This window comes from Callorhinus ursinus, unplaced genomic scaffold, assembly GCF_003265705.2.
Source record: "Callorhinus ursinus isolate GAN/ISIS: 27379988/994484 unplaced genomic scaffold, GSC_fseal_2.0 scaffold21, whole genome shotgun sequence".
In the NCBI taxonomy this organism is placed as follows: Eukaryota; Metazoa; Chordata; class Mammalia; order Carnivora; family Otariidae; genus Callorhinus; species Callorhinus ursinus.
In genome coordinates this window covers 4,538,894-4,556,416 of record NW_027397083.1, presented here as the reverse complement: position 1 = coordinate 4,556,416, position 17,523 = coordinate 4,538,894, and the positions used below count along the sequence as shown (strand labels likewise).

The following is a 17,523-nucleotide window of genomic DNA, read 5'->3' as shown; positions in this document are numbered from 1 at the left end:
GGGGATTCAAGGAAGGCCTGTCAGTGGCACTGACACTTAAGCTGAGTAAGAGTCATCAGGCTGGGAGTGGAGGCAGAAGGAATAGCATCTGCAAAGGCCCTGAGCCAGGAAAGAGTCCAGAGGATTTATGGGAAAGTATCATTAACTTTTAACAATGGATGCTTTTATCTAAGTCCAGGGGGCTACTACTGGGGAGTGGGGGAAAAATGAAAGTATAAGGAAAGAGTCTGATTGGCATTTTCTTTAATCACAAACCCTTCACCACCATTTCTAGTGCCAATACTTTTCTTGTTCCAGTTCAGCAGTGGTACTCACATCAGGGGCTGGGGTACAGTGGCTGATTCAGTTCCCTGGCCTAACTTGGGGCACACCCTGGAAAGCGAGACTTTCTAAGCACATTTTTATCTCCTGAAAGCTTGATATTCACACATCTGGCATATATAAGTAGAGCCTTTGCAGCAAATATTTGAGTATATCTTATTTATTTCAGCAGCAAAGATAAATTTAGAATGGTGGATAAACAAATGGATCAATGAATAAACACTCATTTAATAACAAACATGAATCAAGAATCTATGGAAGTGGTTTCTCTGTTTTCACACTTGCCCTTTTATAATTCATTCTCTATATGCACAGCAACCAAAGTGACTTCTTAAGAAACATAAATCAGGTCATGTCCTTACTGGGCTTAAAACTTTCTGATGGTTTCCTATTGCACTTGGAATAATATCCGTGCTTCTCATGTGGCCTTCAAGGTCCTTCATGACTTGGCCTTTGCCTATTACTTTGACCACTTCTCCCCTTACTCATTCTGCTCTGGCCACACTGGCTTTCTTTCAGCTCTGCAACATGCTAGCATTTCTTCCAATTTTTGCACAAGCTGCCTTCTTTACTTAGAATACTGTTTCCCCAGACCCTCCCATGGCTGGTCTCAGCTCAGCATCCGAGCCTCAGAGAAACCCCATCTTATCACCCTAAAGTTGCCTTGTTCTCTCTCACTGCCTTTATCCTATTTTATTTAGGTAGGTAGATAAGGTTTCCCAAGGTCATGGCATTTATCCTAGGTCTTATAGGATACGTAAGAGTTTACTAGGCAGAAAATGTGGGAGAGGTACATTCTAGGCAGAAAGAAGAGCTTATACCAAAGCAAGGCGGTGGGAAAGAGCTCAGTATGTTTGGGAATAATGGGTAGGAAAGTATGGCTGGTACGCAGGGAAGAGTGAATGGCAAGGTGGCTGGAAAAGTAGATTGGGATCAGATTGTGAAGAGATGTACATTGTCTGCATGTTTAGGAATTTTGCTTCATCCTAGTAATGGTGACTCAGCCACACTTTCAAAGTAAGGAAGTAATGTGGTCAGATTTGAGTTTTAGAACAATAAACTCTTGTAACAATCTAGGGATGGCGGGGGGGGGGGGGGGGATAGATGCAGAGACTGCAGCTTTTTGTCCTAAGATTCTAAAGGTTGGGAAGTTCCAATTCATATCCTAAGTTTACTTAATGATTCTTAGTATATTCCCTCTCATCCTCCTGAACTAGTCTCTTACCTTGTCCACATGCAGCATTATCTGTATGCCTTTTGTTGAGCTAGTTCCTTCTTTTTCTGGGCATTCTTGACACATGGTGATCTCTCACACACAGTATTTAGATCTAGGAAGGATATGCCGATGCTTTCTGTTTGATTTTTTTTTTTAAGTTTATTTATTTAAGTAAACTCCACCCAACATGGAGCTCGAACTCATGACCCCAAGATCAAGAGTCGCATGTTCTTCCAACTGAGCCAGCCAGGCGCCCCTCTATTTGATTTTTAATGCCCTTCTCGATGATGTCTTGCATTTTGCTGGCCTTTTTGTTTAATGAATTTATTTCATGAATTGGTTCCTATGAAGCAACCATAAATCCTATGGATTGGATGGACTTCATTTTCTAGGCTTTTAACCTAGAGGGGAAAATAAATCTATTTAACAAGGCTTTATTCTATTAGGCACTAAGAAATTTAAAGATGAATGAACACTGTCTCTGCCTTCAAGGAACTCACAATCTAGTAGGAGAGTTCAAACAAACAATCTTTTTCAATGACATAAATGCTTATCAAGGTGCATACTCGAGGACAGAGGAAGGCAGAGCTAATTTTTGTGGGCTACCAAGAAGGATCAGAAAATCTTTTTCCCTTTCAAACTGTATGAAAGTATAATTCCCAACTCTTTCTACAGCATTTGAAAATATAACAAGAAGGTACACGTCTGTAATCACCTTTGAGCTCTGGTTCAGTTTAAGCCATGTCCTCTTAACCACTTTCTTGGAATGCATTAGTTATTTTTAACTAAGAGTTTGTGAACATTTCTTTTTTCTTTGCAAATTCTCCCAAATCGCTGGGGGTTGTTGGCCTGTAGCAGTTCAAAATGACTTGTCTGTAAATAGCATTTTTTACTTTAAACATGTTAATCCCATACACTGGCATCACACTTAGTTTCTGCTTTGCTTTTATGGAATATGAGTCTTTTAAGAAGAGCCCAGGAACTCAGCATGAATTTCATGACCTGCATTTCTTAGTAGCTACTTTGCCTTTAGCATCTTTTCTGCTTGATGAGTCGATAAAAGCTTGTCCTAGTTTCTTGAACCTATTTTGTAGCAATAATTCAGCCTGCATTTTTTCTTTCCTTATTGTTTCCTTGAAGTTTAAAACTATTTAGTATCTTCAGGTTTGCTTTCCTGGAGTGTTCAATTTCAGGGAGAAATTTCTTCCCTATCAATCTCTTTATAGGTCCTCTGCAGAGCCAGAGATGTCTATTAATTTTCTTCTTATAATTAGGAATTATAATCTGATAAACTGACATCTCCACATATCCTCTCTTGTGGGTGTTTTTCTGATTGCTTTGAGCTTGATATTTCTGTTCCTTATGTTGTGGTAATGACTTTAACATCTCATACCTTCCCTATGCTTTGATCAATTTCATATCACTTGCTTATATTCAGGATTATGGTGTTATCTTCTGACTTAGTTGTTTACCTGGATGATTGTTTGTTTAGGTAACATTTTCAAATATATTATAATAATTTAAGAATCTGAAAACCTATCTAAATTGAAAGCTGACATTTTTTTCTTTCCTTAACATTCAAGGGAGTCACAATTACACCTGTCTTTTAACATTGCCTGTATATTTCCACTCTTCTTAAGACCCTTGTCTGTATGTTTCACTAAAAAGTTTCCTCTGCCACTGAGGTGTGGCCAAAATCTGTTACCACTTACTCTATGGCAGAAGAGAAATCTAAAAGTAGCTGTTCCTTCTTGGGAAAAACAAATACTATCTGGAAGGTCATCACTTCTGCTTTAAAAGTATTTTAAAGAGGGGTGTCTGGGTGGTTCAAACAATTAAGCATCCAACTCTTGATCTCAGCACAGGTCTTGAGCTCAGGGTTGTGAGTTTAAACCTTGCATTGGGATCTTTGCTGGCTGGGTGTGGAGCCTACTTAAAAAATATATATATATATATATATATATATATTAAAGAATTTCAAGTCATTTATTGTTTGTTTTCAAATTATAATACATGCCTATTATAGAAAAATTTTGAGAATATATAAAAGGATAAAGAAGAAAAATGTAAGCAGTCAGTAATTTCCAACATCCGTAAGGCTACCTGTTATTTCTATGCAACCTCAAATTTTCTTGAAGCCTTAGTCTAGCAACCTCCTACCTTTTTCTTCCTCAATAGACTGTTGAAGACATTAAGAGTGGAAGACTGACTTTAAATATATGGGTCCTCAGAATTTTTATGGAAGGGATGGAGCTGTAGGAAAAAGCTACAAATTGCTCCAGAGATGACATCTTGTTCTTATTTAGCTTTCTTTGAGTCATTAACAGTCGGGCGCCACTGGTGCTGAAACTTATCATTATTATAACCGCAAATGGGTTAATGCCCAAACAAAGCTATATTCTTGGGGCTGGTTCCCAGCTCCACCACACAGATCCCAGCAGCAGCACCCTCCAAGTCCCAGGATAATGCTCCACAAATGAGAGGATGTCAAATGTTCAGCCTGGACTTGAAATTCTCTTCTTTTATCTGGGAGCTTCCAGTTGCTGGCAGGGGAGAGCAAAAGTAAAAATAAATAAATAAAAACCAAGCCAACAAACCCTTAAAAAAGAGGCTGTGTGGTTTAGTGGTCAGACCACTAGCCTGGAGGTTGGGATAGCTGAGATCCAGTTGTAGCTCTCCCACCAATTGGCTGGATGATACTAGACAAGTCATTTTCCTGACCTGTGCCTCAGTTTCCCTGCTTAAAAAAAGGAAGTGCCTTAGAAAGTTTTTATGAGGACAAATAAAATGATCTGCAAATAGCTTCAGGTTGCTTGGAAATAAAATGAAATTGTAGGCCTTAATAATTACTATCCCATTACTTTATTAATATAGTTATAAGCCACAGGTGTGAAAGTTATGAAACTTCCATACCCTCAAGCTGCAGTGGGGTGGGGGGGGGCAGCAATGGGATGGGTCGAGAAGCAAGAGTGGAGGAAGAAAAGGAGGAAAAAAGCAAATATTTTTATCAAATTTTCAGGACTTGACATTAAATACCAAATTAGTGAATTCATTACCTCGAGATAAATGCTGCTCCTAGTTTGGCTCTGTCCCTTTAACCTTACCACATCCAAACTCAGAGTGACTCATGGGAGCCTAGAAATAAGACATATACAATTTTAAGGGAAAGGGAGAATTAGGAGGTTTGAAGCTCCTGCGGGAGAAGACTAAGAATAGACAACCGACACAAAGAGAAGAAGCTCCTCTTTCCCTTTCCTCCCAGTGTAGGTGGTCCGCTAGTTTTACAGTCATTCCTCTAATAGCATGATTTTTCTTTTCTTCCTTCTTTCCTTCATTTCTTTTTTCCTTCTTGTCTTTCCTCCTTCTTTCTTTTACACAAAAATTAAAAAGTGAGGATAGAGTGGCTTTTTCTATTAGGTTTCAACTGTGACAGGAACTACAGGTCACTAATCTGTTTTGGGGAGTGGGGAGAAAGAAAAATATCTGGAGATCTGGGAAGTTAAATACCAATTAATACTCTCCCTTCGTGAAAAGAGAAGTGAGCAATAAAGCATATGAAGAAAAAAATCTAATAGTGCCCTCCTTTGTGCACCCCCTCAAGAAGTGAAGTGTCTTGGTAGGAAAAAAGAAATACACGCGGGGAGGAGGATATCAAATAGTAAGGGATAGGGGCAGAAGGAGGGACTAAAGATAAAGAGGAATTTGAGAGGAACTGTAGAGGATTTAATACCACCTTCTGAGTGTCCAGCCTGGACATGAACAGAAAGACACATCCCTGCCCTTAAGATGCACCCAAAACATACGCCTGTGAAAAGCACTTGGTAGCAATTTAAGGCAGTAAATAATAAAGAGATAAAAATAGGTCATGGGACATGAAATGTTTATGGGAATTTCGGGGTGGGAGCTATTATTGTGAGTTAGGGTAACAGCTGTACAAAGTAGGAATCATAGTTATGAAATTCAGAAATTGCGGCTGCGGAGGGCTGACAATAATTTTTCAACACCGGGAAATGTGAGAGATTCCAAAGAACGCTCCACCTCAAATTCCTCTAAAACCAACTCCTCAAGAACGGCAGTCCTAAGAAACCTCGACCGCCGTGAAGCGACGGCTTCCGGAACCGGTGTGGCCAGCTTGGGGTTGCGATACGGAGACTGTTTGCGTGACACCCCCTCCACCTCCCGCCTCCTCCCGCCCCGTGGTTGCCCTGGCAACGGAAGGGAGCCGGCGACCTGGGTTCCGGAAGCCGGGGAGCTAGAGCTTGGAAGCTACCCTGGTCCAAGGATGCTGAGTCCGGAGCGCCTAGCCCTACCGGACTACGAGTATCTGGGTAGGAGCTTCGCAGAAGGAAAGAAGTGCAGACAATTAGGCCAGGGTCTGGGGAGGAGGCGGGGAGGGGGCTGAGTGGGAACGGGGTCCGCGCGGAATAGGGAGGGGCGGGGGGGGGCGCGTTCCGGGGCCTGGACTTGCAAGGCTGAGCCAGGGGGAAAACAGCACTGGGGGCCAAAGGACGTCTGAGGTGTACGGGCTCAGGCAATGTGGATTGTGTTCAAAGTGGGATAGGTTGGAGTTGAGAATTTGGGGGTCCTTTTGGAATATTATAGATCATGCTGGTGGTGGAGTAACCTTGGAACCTGAAGTGCCAAATCAGTCATTCTGTGAACAATCATTTTACCGTTAGAGCGGCCACTAACATTTTTGAGCATTTCTTTGACATTAGGCGCAATGCTAAGCATTTTACGTGCATTTTAAAAAAATTGATCTTCACAACAGCCCTAGGAAGAAATGCTGTGGTTTTCTTCCATTTTGCAGACGGTGAAACTGAGGCTGAAGAGGTGACTTGGGTAAATAAGGCCACACAGCTAGAATATGGTAGAGCTAGAATCAGAAGCTAATCTGCCCACTCCAGAGCTTGAGCTCTTGACTCCTGAGGCAGTAGCTGTAGTACTTCATTGAGCACCTTCAATGTGTAAGGCCTTTGCTGGGTGCAAAGAGAATATGTGTGTGTGTGTGTGTGTGTGTGTGTGTAAATATATGCACATACATTTAAAAAAATCATAGGCTTTATTTTTTAGAGGCGTTTTAAGTTTCCATAAAATTAAGCAGATGTCATAGAGCCGTTCCCATATACTCTGTCCTGCTCACTCAGTTTCCCCTATGATTAACACCTGCCATTAATGTAGTGCATTTGTTACAGTTGATGAATCAGTATTGATACATCTTTATTAACGAAGGCCATGCTTTGCATTAGGGATCACTCTTTGTGTTGTACAGTTCTATGGGTTTTGACTACTCCATGTCCTGTATCTGCCATTATAGTATCAAGCAGAGTAGTTTCACTACCCTAAAATTCCTCTGTGCTCTACCCATTCAGCCTTCCTCCTGCCCCCAACCCTTGGCATCCACTGATCTTTTTTACTGTCTCTGAAGTTTTACTTTTACAGAATGTCATACAATTGGAGTCATACAGTATGTAACCTTTTCAGACTGGCTTCTTCACTTAGCAGTATTCATTTAAGGCCCTCCATATCTTTTCCTGGCTTGATAGCCCATTTCTTTTTATCACTGAATAATATTCAATAGTATGGATGTATTATAAAATTTTTTTAATGAAAAACAATTCTAGTTTAAATTTTTTAATTGGTACTGTGAAAATTGGATTAAAAATATAAAGAAGTTTATAGTGAAGTCTCCTCCCATCCCCCTTTCCCCACTTGCCAGTCTTCCTCCACCCTTGGTGCCACAGCAGTAACCACTATTACTGGTTTCCTGTGTATCCTTCCAGATTAGTTTATTACGTACATAAGGGAGAGTATAGTGCACACTTTTCTAATTTAATAGCTCTTAGAGTGAGACGTCAGTCTTAGAAAGCTTCCTTCTCTTAAAAAAAATTTTTTAGCTACATGGTATTTAAATAATGTAACCAATTCTCTATTGGTAGACAAGTTATTTTTAGCCTTTTGCTATTACTAAAAATACCCTACTGAATAACCTGCAATTTTTTTCCTTTACTAGTATGTCTGCAAAGACAGATTTCAGAAAGTAAAATTGGTAGGTCAGGGGAATATGCATTTTAAATATTGCTGGATATGACCAAATTGCCCTCTGTAGAGGTTGTACCATTTTACATTGCCACCAGCTATGTAAGAATGCCTGTTTCCGTATAGTCTTTCCAACAAAATATATCAAAGTTTTGAATGATTTCAACCTGTTAAGTGGCAATAGCCCAGGGTAGATTTAATGTACATTTCTTTTGTGCAATTGAGCATCTTTTTACCAAGTTTAAGGGCTATTTGGTTTTCTAAAGGTATACATATATATAGAAAGAGGTGTATATATATGCATAATATATATGTATGTGTGATAAATGTGTGTGTGTGTGTATATATAGAGAGAGATTAATTGACCACATCCGTTAATTAGTCAAAAGGGCATAGTTATATCACAGATAATTTTGTATTAAATGAATAATAATAGCAATGTCTAGCAATGCCTAGACTTTTGCAAAAGATTTTATGTATTGTATCTTATTTACCCCATACTCAATGAATCTATAAAATATTTGAAAAGTCTAGTCCAATATTTGGTCCCTTGCGTGTTTTTTGTTTAAATAATATACCTCACAGTCTTGGCATATTTAATATACTGCTGCTTTGGTGAATAGAAGTTGGTGGTCCCTCCATAGTGGCTTTTTCAGGAAGACTAATTCAGTGGCAATGCTGATAATGAATCTACAAACAAAATCAGAGTCTCAAATTGATTCAAAAGCTTCAATGTCCACCTAACATCTGAACCCTGGGCAAGTGCTTCTTCAGGCTCTGTTGCATATTTGAGCCTCTTAACTCCTTGTCCCATTCAGCATCTGGACAGTGATACTGCCCTAAGCAGGGTCATACTACTCACTGGCTTCCTCATGGTTCATCAAATCATACAACTCTGCTGAAATGCATTTGTCTTTAGTTGGGAACAACCCCTATCCATTACAGTTTGGTCTCTTTTACAGGATGCGGTTTTGAGGTATTCACCCTCAATTAAATGACCATTGAAAGCCACTCTTAATAGATTAATTTAATAAAATATTTCCTGGTTTTAAAATTTTAAATACCTGTAGAGGGTTTATCTTTTCTTTTCTTTCTTTTATAAATTATAAAGTCACTTACATGTATAGGCCTAGAGAAGAAAATACATATAGAGAAAAGAAAATTGCAGGGACAGGAAAGCTCTACACATTCAGTGAAACAGAAAAGCCAAAGCTGAGTACCCCTTGGTACGTGTGTCAGAAGACCTCTTATTAGTATTATGGTAGAAATTACAGGAGTACCTATTCAATGAATATCTATAGATTTCCCTTTCTGTCTGCTACCCAGGCCTTATATTTGCCTTTTGACTATTAGTGAAGAAAATAATCAGTTGGGTAAACTGATCCATTCCCCTGCTGACTTTGTGGATTAGAAACCTGTAATCATGCTCTGGAATGGCTTAGGATCTTCAGATCATCATTACAGAATCAGCTCAATGATGTTCATGCCTGCAGTCATCAGAATGTAATGATAGAAATTGTGTCAATGCCGAGGGCTGAATAGAGAGAGGAGACTCTGGTAAGGAGATTAAATAAGTATAGAACCCTTGAAAGATTTCCAGCCTTATGAAATCTACTTATTGGAAGCTTCTGCCAGAGGCTGAGGTGTGTTTGTGTATCTGGTTGGGTGTGGAGAGCTCTCTAGAGCCGAAGGGCAGCCTGTTCTTGTCCCAGATTTGCAAAACACACCACCTACGTGCTGACCTGAGTATAAGCATGAGGGTGTGAGGTTTATTTTTTACTCCACCTAATTTGGTGAGGTGCATGCTTTCACTCACGCTCCAAGTTATCTCTTCTGTTTCCATGGAAAGTGCTTATTCTCACTAAGTTTGGTATCAGGTTGGCATAAAAGATAACTCTAGGAAATCAGAGATGGTCTTTCTCCTTTGCAGGCTATTCTTTTAGAGGAATCAGAGTAAATTGGATAGTTTTTTTAAGCTATAGTTTTTAAGCACTTCATATATACTTAGCACTGTGCCTTATCTGATTTATTCCTCACAACCACTACACAAAGTAGTGGTAGTTATTAATGTCATCTCATTTTACAAATAAGGAAACTAAGGCTTAGAAAGGCTAATTAATTTGTACAGAGTCACATAGGTGATGATGCATAGCAAAGCCAGGATTCAAACCCAGGTTTGTCGATTCCATAGCCTGTTTTGCCCTTCCACCAAGAAGATGCAAATAGACAAAACCAAAATGCTTATTTGCTGGCAAAGGGTAGTGATCCTTGCTTTCCTGTTAGAAATAGAGCTCTTAAACAGTTCATTAGTTGCAAGTTTCCTTGCAAGGAATTGTATTTTACTCATCATTGTATACCTGCCTTTCACAATGACACAATACAAGCAGATCTGTTAAATTGAATGTGAATAATCTCATTTTAGGGTACCGGGAACCCCAAATATGAGCAGCTAACAACAACAATTAAGACTTAATTAGGCACTAAAAAAAAAAAAATTAAGCTCTTACTATGTACCAGGTAACATTTTAAGTGCTTTACATATATTAATGAAGATAAAATTTTTAAAAGATTTTATTTATTTATTTAAAAGATTTTATTTATTTATTTGAGAGAGAGAGAGAGAGAGAGAGCTAGAGAGCACAGGTTGGGGAGAAGGAGAAGCAAGCTCCCTGCAGAGCAGGGAGCCCAACATGGGGGTCTCAATCCCAGGACCCTGGGATCATGACTTGAACCGGAGGAAGATGCTTAACTGACTGAGCCACCCAGGTGCTGCAATATTTTATTTACTTAAAAAAATATTTTATTTATTTGAGAGAGAGAGCGTGCATGTAAGCAGAGGGAGGAGCAGAGGGAGAGAGACAAGCGGACTCCACGCTGGGTGTGGAGCCCAACGCGGGGCTTGATCCCACGACCCCAAGATCACCACCAGAACTGAAACCAGAAGTCAGGCGCCTAACCTACTAAGCCAGGTGCCCCGATAATTTTAATTGTTATCTCCATTTGACAGATGAGGAAACTGCAGCATAAAGATATTAAAAAACTAGTTAGAAAGTCAGGGAGGCAGAATTCTAATCCAGCAGTCTGACTCCACAGAGTCCATATTGTAAAACTCCATGCTATAAATACCCTGAGCAACTCCAAAATTGAGGTTCTCTATTGTATAGACCTATGCATGGATCCTGGAGTAAGTTCAGGTGACTCCAAAGGCTTAATTTAACATTTCTGCCAGGAGGGGGCATACTAGGAATCAGGATGGATCAGGGAATAGTAAAATTCCGGTTTCCTCTTGCCACTGGACTCATCTCGTAGAGGCAGGCAATGAAGAACATAACTTCTAAAAATAAACCATTCAGGAGAGTTTTATTGACAGTAATCTATGTAGTTTGGGTAGCTGTGTGATTTTGAAGAAGTTACTTAACTTCTCTGTGCTTTAGTTTCCTTATGGGCAATATGTGGATAATAATAGTACTTATTCATACATGTAAACCTTTAGAGCAATGCTTGGCTGCTACATTGTGTCTACATTGTGAAAAGAGAGTACAAAGATGAGTTAGATATCTTTTAGAATACCTGGGGTAGGTGCCCAATAAATATTAACTATTATAACTATACTTTTTAATTTTTATTTTTTTAAGATTTTATTTATTTATTTGAGAGAGAGAGAGAACACTGAGGGAGAGTGACAGGGAGAAGCAGACTCCCTGCTGAGCAGGGGCTCCATCCCAGGACCCAGATGAGATCATGACCTGAGCCAAGGCAAAAAAGCTTAATGACTGAGCCACCCAGGCTCCCCACCCCCTGCTTTTTTTTTTTAAAGATTTTATTTATTTATTTGAGAGAGAGAGTACAGAGGGAGAGGGAGAACTTTTTTATTTTTATTTTTATTTATTTTTTTTTTAAAGATTTTATTTATTTATTTGACAGAGACACAGCGAGAGAGGGAACACAGGCAGGGGGAGTGGGAGAGGGAGAAGCAGGCCTCCCGCCGAGCAAGGAGCCTGATGTGGGGCTCGAACCCAGGACCCTGGGATCACGACCTGAGCCGAAGGCAGACGCTTAACGCCTGAGCCACCCAGGCGCCCCTAGGGAGAACTTTTTAAAAAAAAATTTTTTTATAATATATATTTTTTAATAGTATAAGATATAATACATCTGTTGCAGCCATAAAAATGTGTTCTCAGATGTCCTGCTGTGGGGAGGGAAGGGGAGGGTAATTGACCTTCAACTCCAGCTCTGAATCCAACACCTTGTACACACTGAGGTTGCACTTCCCACAGTCTGCTTCCAGCCAATGGCTGGGTAGGACAGACCCACTTCTATGAGATAGGTGACTTATTCTTTTGATGGTGGCTTTGGCTTGAGGATTCCCATTGCATTGCTGTCTAAATTCTCTCTCTCTCTTTCTCTCTCTCTCTCTTTAAAGGTCAATCCTGCATTGTGGTCTATCAGCAATCCCAGCCTCCTGCGGCTCCCCTCCCCCCCACAACGGTTGCCCCATGGGTTTTTCCCCCAATATATCTCTGGCATGTCTGATCCTGTCTTGTCTGCTTCTCAGAGTATCTGGATTAAGACAACATCCAACAATCACTGATATAGTCCCTTCCAGCCTCCAGGTTAATATAATTTCTTCAAGCCTTGGCAGAGGTTCTGACATAGGACTCTTTCTATGTAGAAGACTCTTAAGTGTTACTAATCCTATTTTTTGTATTTGCTGATATCAAAGTACATGATATTTACTTGTCTTACTGCCAAACACTTTTTAAATCGTTTGTTTGTTTATTTATTTATTTATTTATGGATGAATCCTGATGAGAAAACTTATTTCTGTTTGAATATAATTAGTGAACCTTCCAAACTCAACCATATGCTAGGAAACATTGCTCTTGACCATAAGTTAGCAGAAATACCCTTAGGACTTTAAAGTGCTTGGGTTGTTGCAGAAAAGAAATGAAATAAAACATTATAGATGTTACATTGACTTTCTGAATCTTTGGAAACTAGGTTTATAACATATAAAAATGGTCACTTTAAAATAGTAAGAGCATGTTTACAGATCATTTCTTCTTCCCCCCCTTCTCCTTCTTTTCCTTTCTTCCAAATTGTCCCTTCTTTCCTGAATACCCTCACTCCTATAGCAAGACATGAATATAAAGTGTTCCTCCTGAGAAACTTAATTCCATATGGAGGAGATGGGACATGTTCACGAATGACAACACCACAAAGTGACAGTGTAGCCAGTGTCATTATAGAGCAAGTGGGTGAACCGGGTGTGTGCGCAGTCTTAGCGCTTTCCCAGTTTGGCTAGCAGCTTCTCAGTCCCGGAAGGGCAGCAGTTCCCTAGGTGGCCCAGTTCCGGGATGTACTTTCGGGACTTGTTCTTGGAAGTTCAGCCTAGGCTCTGTTTCTTCAACCTTTCCAAGGATTCTGTAAGCTATTTAATAGATATAATAAATATATATACATATATGTATATTTTTAAGATTTTGTTTATTTATTTGTCAGAGAGAGAGAGAGAGAGAGAGAGAGAGAGAGAGAGAGAGAGAGAGCGCGCACAAGCAGGTGGGAGCTGCAGGCAGAGGGATAAGCAGGCTCCTGGCTCAGCAAGGAACCCAATGGCGGGACTTGATCCCAGGACCCTGGGATCATGACCTGAGCCAAAGGCAGACGCTTAACCAACTGAGCCACCCAGGCATCCCATGTAATAAATATATTTTTATTGGGGAAAAAAAGAGAGAGCAAGTGATAATTTTCACTGGGGGAAAAAAAGAGAGCAAGTGCATTCTAAGGCATGTTGTTCCAGACCCTCACCCATGCCCATTTCTTCAAGGTAACTAAATTGTAGGTGATTTCTGTGTTATTCTAGGGTTTTAAAATGGTTCTGTAAATTTTTGACCTCATCATTTATGTATTTAAGTAATATTAAAATCTTTCCTCCAACTGCTGTGCAAAAGTTGGGCATCACTTTTATTCACACAAATACCGTGTTTGCTAAATGAGTAATGTTAGGAGGCTGAGTCCGTAAAGTTTTAAAAAGTAATGATAGAGATCAGAAGAGACAAATGATCCATTAACTTATCTCTAGGTCATTATCCTGTTCATATCCTTCTTGGCACTTATCACAGTTATCTTGGTTATCTATTTGTATACTTGGTTATTGTCTGTTTCTTACTAGAATGTAAGCCATGAAGGCAGGCCTGTTCTCAGTATTTCCAAAATCACACACTGCTTGGCTCAAATTAAGTGCTCAATTGTTAAATGAATGGTCTGCTTTAAGTAGCAGAATAATTTTTTTCTTAAAAAGGGAGAGAAAAATCCAGTTCAACAAATAGTTGCTGAATTCCTACTGTAGAGAGACGCAAGACTTTTTTTTTTCCTCCTCCTACAGATGGAAAAAAAAAAAGGATGACTGATTAAAATCTGCCCTGGATTCTTCTGGTTTTAAACTCTAATTATACCTAAGGATAGTTTCCTGCTTGATGCCATAATTTCTACTTTTTTGGTTAAATAACAGTAAGATTTAACCCATTTTTAAAAAATGGTAATTGGGATATCTCCAGGAGATCCCATACTATAGTTGGACAGAGTAATATGCTTTGATTAACACTGGAATTACCCTTGCAAACTAATCTCTGGGTTCTCTGCATTGGGATTGCCCTTGCACCACTTCCCCAGGGGCCTTAGGAAATAGCTCATTCTATGATTGGAATTTCAAGTCAAAACACATTTATCTGAGCAGAATTTTAATGATTTATCAAAGAGAAGGGGGATTTTCCCAAACACATCTGAACTTACCAAATTACTGATCCCATTAGCTATGTTTTCTCTTAAGCACCTTTCTTTGAACAAAGCAATTACTGCTGAAATCATCAAATGTATTTTTCATAAAAGCTTTTGACTAAGTTTTGTTTGATTAGCAGGAACCCGGTAAAAGTAAATATTGTTTGAGAAGGCACTTTCAGAGCCCTTTCTTTTTCTTCATTGAATTAGCTTTTTAAAAGCACTATTCTTTGGAGAGTAAGAGCCTTTTTCCAGCTGTCCTATTGTGTAGCTCAAGGTCTCGTTAATGCTATTATCTGGCCCTGAGATTACAGGTAATTGTGATAAAACACAAGCTTCAGTTTCTGTAATCTCAGACAGAAATCTGTTTGTGCTCAGGCCTTCATATCAGGTGTTTGTTAAATTCAGACTTCTCTTACCTGGGATAGCCCCATTGGCCCCCAGTAAACAGAGGTATCTAGCAGGGACAGGGCTGCAATTGGGAAATTTTCCTTTTTTTTTTTTTAATCATGTGGCAGAACTCCTCCTGTAGCCAACTTACATACAACGCATGCTAAATAGGAAAATTACATATTTTAAAATAGGCATGTTTGAGACAATAACACTTTTGAATGTGAAATGTACCAAAGGCCACATGTCTTTGGCTTTGCTTGTCAAATGGAGAGGCGGCCAGAACCACTCGGCTCTATGGTTCTCATGCCCCAAAGTCCTGCAAATTGACATGTAAGTAGACAACACACAAAGAAGCTCAGCCCATGAGAAAGTGAGTTTCGGCGCTTGGACTGGCCTCCTTTCTCTCTGTGTGGAGTTTTTTCCAGCTTCACTTCTTCTGTCCCATCTTAGTTTCTCAGAAAGGAGAGATTAAATGTGTCTGGAATTTCAGCATGTTAACTGCACAGGCAACATGAGGCTAGCACTCAGGCCACTGTTCAGCCTGTCATATGGAAGGAATTGCTTTTCAGGGGAGATTATAATTGTGTATGTAGCCACACAAATGCACATTCTGCCTGGAGGAAAATGCACAGAAGAGGAGGCCTCATGCTGCCACTCAGGTCTCTTTGTAGAGGGCTGCATAAGAAGCCCTCACATGGTGGAGTCAACTCTTTTGGGCTTAATGAGTCATCTTTTTGTGTGATGCCTACTTCAAAAAAGAAAGAAAAAAAAAGGAAGAAGAAGAAATGCACGTTTCCCAAAGTGGGTTGCTTTTATTGGCCCTGCAGCTTTGTCTAAGAGTTTTTGTACATTCCTGATGACATCACTTACAATGCTAGTGCACAGACAGTAAACAAAAAATAATTTAGCTTTCAGGCATTTAGACAAACCTTGAATAGTTCAATTTAGAGAAATGATAATAAGCTTTATAAACAGCGCACACATGAGCTTAAACAACAAGCATGACCCCAATCGTTTTTGGAATGTGATGTGTTGAAAGATGGCTATAGGGAAAACTAGAAGCTTGACACTTTTGAATTATGTGCAGTTCAAACTTGAATCCATGGTCTAGTGTCAATCCCAAGCACTATGTTCTAGTTAGTGGATAAAATACAGGCTACTACGTAAGTCATCAAGGTCCTTGAGCCATAGCATTTTACCTATAAGAGAGGAAAAGCTAATACTACCACCTACCTCACAGGAATGTTAGAAGATGGAGAAGATAAACACATGGAGCTCTTTATAAGGAAGGTATTTTGTAAATAGAAAATGCTATTATTATTCTCCTTGACCAAATTTCCCCAAAAAATGGAGTTGATAAAACCTACCTCACAGGGGGCTTATATATCAAGTATCTTAAACTATTTAATAAGACCTAAAATGGTCTTTTTTTGATAGTCTATAGGCCACCAAACATGATATTTAGATACATGGTTAACTTACAAAGTCTCACATATGCAGTTGATCTTCTGCCTTATCTTCAAGGCTGGCATGGTACAGAATTGTAAATCTATAAGTAGAAGAAAATAGGTTAGGTCTCCAGGGACAATGGTCCTGCCTTTTTTTCTCATCAAGGTTATGCCTATGAGTAGCCTATGGAGTCTTGCTAATCTTTGTTGCCATGTCTGGACCTAGGGATTGTTTTGACCTTTGCCTTTCCAGCAAATATTTGGTTTTGATTTCATATTTCTAAAGGAGAAATACACTTACAAGGAAAAGAAGTGGTTGATTTGTTTCGCCTTGTGAACTTTTTCTTATCATATTTCCTAGTAGTTAAGAGAAAATAATTATTGTTGAAGGACCTGATGTCAGGTTCCCCAAGTAGAAAGTTCTTAAACTCAGCTGAGTAATAAAAACAGCTTTGATTGTTATGTTTAGAACAGGGACACCAAAAAAGAATTTATATATTTTTTAAAGATTTATTTATTTATTTGAGAGAGAGAGGCAGAGGGAAAGTGGGGGTAGGGGAGTAGAGGGGCAGTTGGAGAGGAAGAGAGAAAGCAGACTCTGTGCTGAGTGTGGATCCTGATACATGGCTTGATCCCACGACCCTGAGATCAGACCTGAGCCAAAACCAAGAGTCGGATGCTTAAGCAACTGTGCCACCCAGGTGCCCCAAGAATTTATATATATATATTTTAAAGCTTTTATTTATTTATTTGACAGAGAGAGACACAGCCAGAGAGGGAACACAAGTTGGGGAGAGGGAGAAGCAGGCTTCCCACTGAGCAGCGAGCCTGATGCGGGGCTCGATCCCAGGACCCTGGGATCATGACCTGAGCTGAAAGTAGACACTTAATGACTGAGCCACCCAGGTGCCCCAAGAATTTGTATTTTTTAACAACAAAGTTATCACTGACATCTCTTCTTCTGTTGTTGGTATTTTCATAAGATTTGAGACCCAAGATTTCCTAGGATGCCTCAGTTGTAGCCATTTCCAGCCGATAGAAAGGCTAAGGGGAGGGAAGGACTCCAGGATAAACATCTCTTAAGCAAGTAAGGCAGAAGTGACAAACACACCTTTTTCATAGATGAGAAATTAATATAAGGCCCCTGCTAATTGCAAAGGAGCCTGGGAATTGAAGTTCAGCCAATCATGTGCAAGAAGAATAGGAGCACAGATTTTGGCAATGCAAACAATAATCTGGCATACCTGGTATTTACAGTGGAGACATCTCTCCCACTGAAAGTGAGGTGTTGGTAGCTAATTACCCTTATTCATGGGTGAAGCATGGATG

The 17,523-nt window shown here is 39.7% G+C and overlaps 1 protein-coding gene across 2 annotated transcripts in view; it reads left to right on the top strand.

Annotated features, from left to right (window-relative positions):
- The first annotated feature begins 5,695 nt into the window (after positions 1 to 5,695).
- The window catches only part of CSTPP1 (centriolar satellite-associated tubulin polyglutamylase complex regulator 1), a 187,930-nt gene continuing 176,102 nt past the window's right edge, over positions 5,696 to 17,523 (top strand). For both annotated transcript variants that reach the window (XM_025879459.2, XM_073904668.1), the window contains exon 1: positions 5,696 to 5,865. In XM_025879459.2, coding sequence (XP_025735244.2) covers positions 5,820 to 5,865 — 46 coding nt within the window. In that variant the 5' untranslated portion in view covers positions 5,696 to 5,819. The remainder of the gene's footprint in view (positions 5,866 to 17,523) is intronic.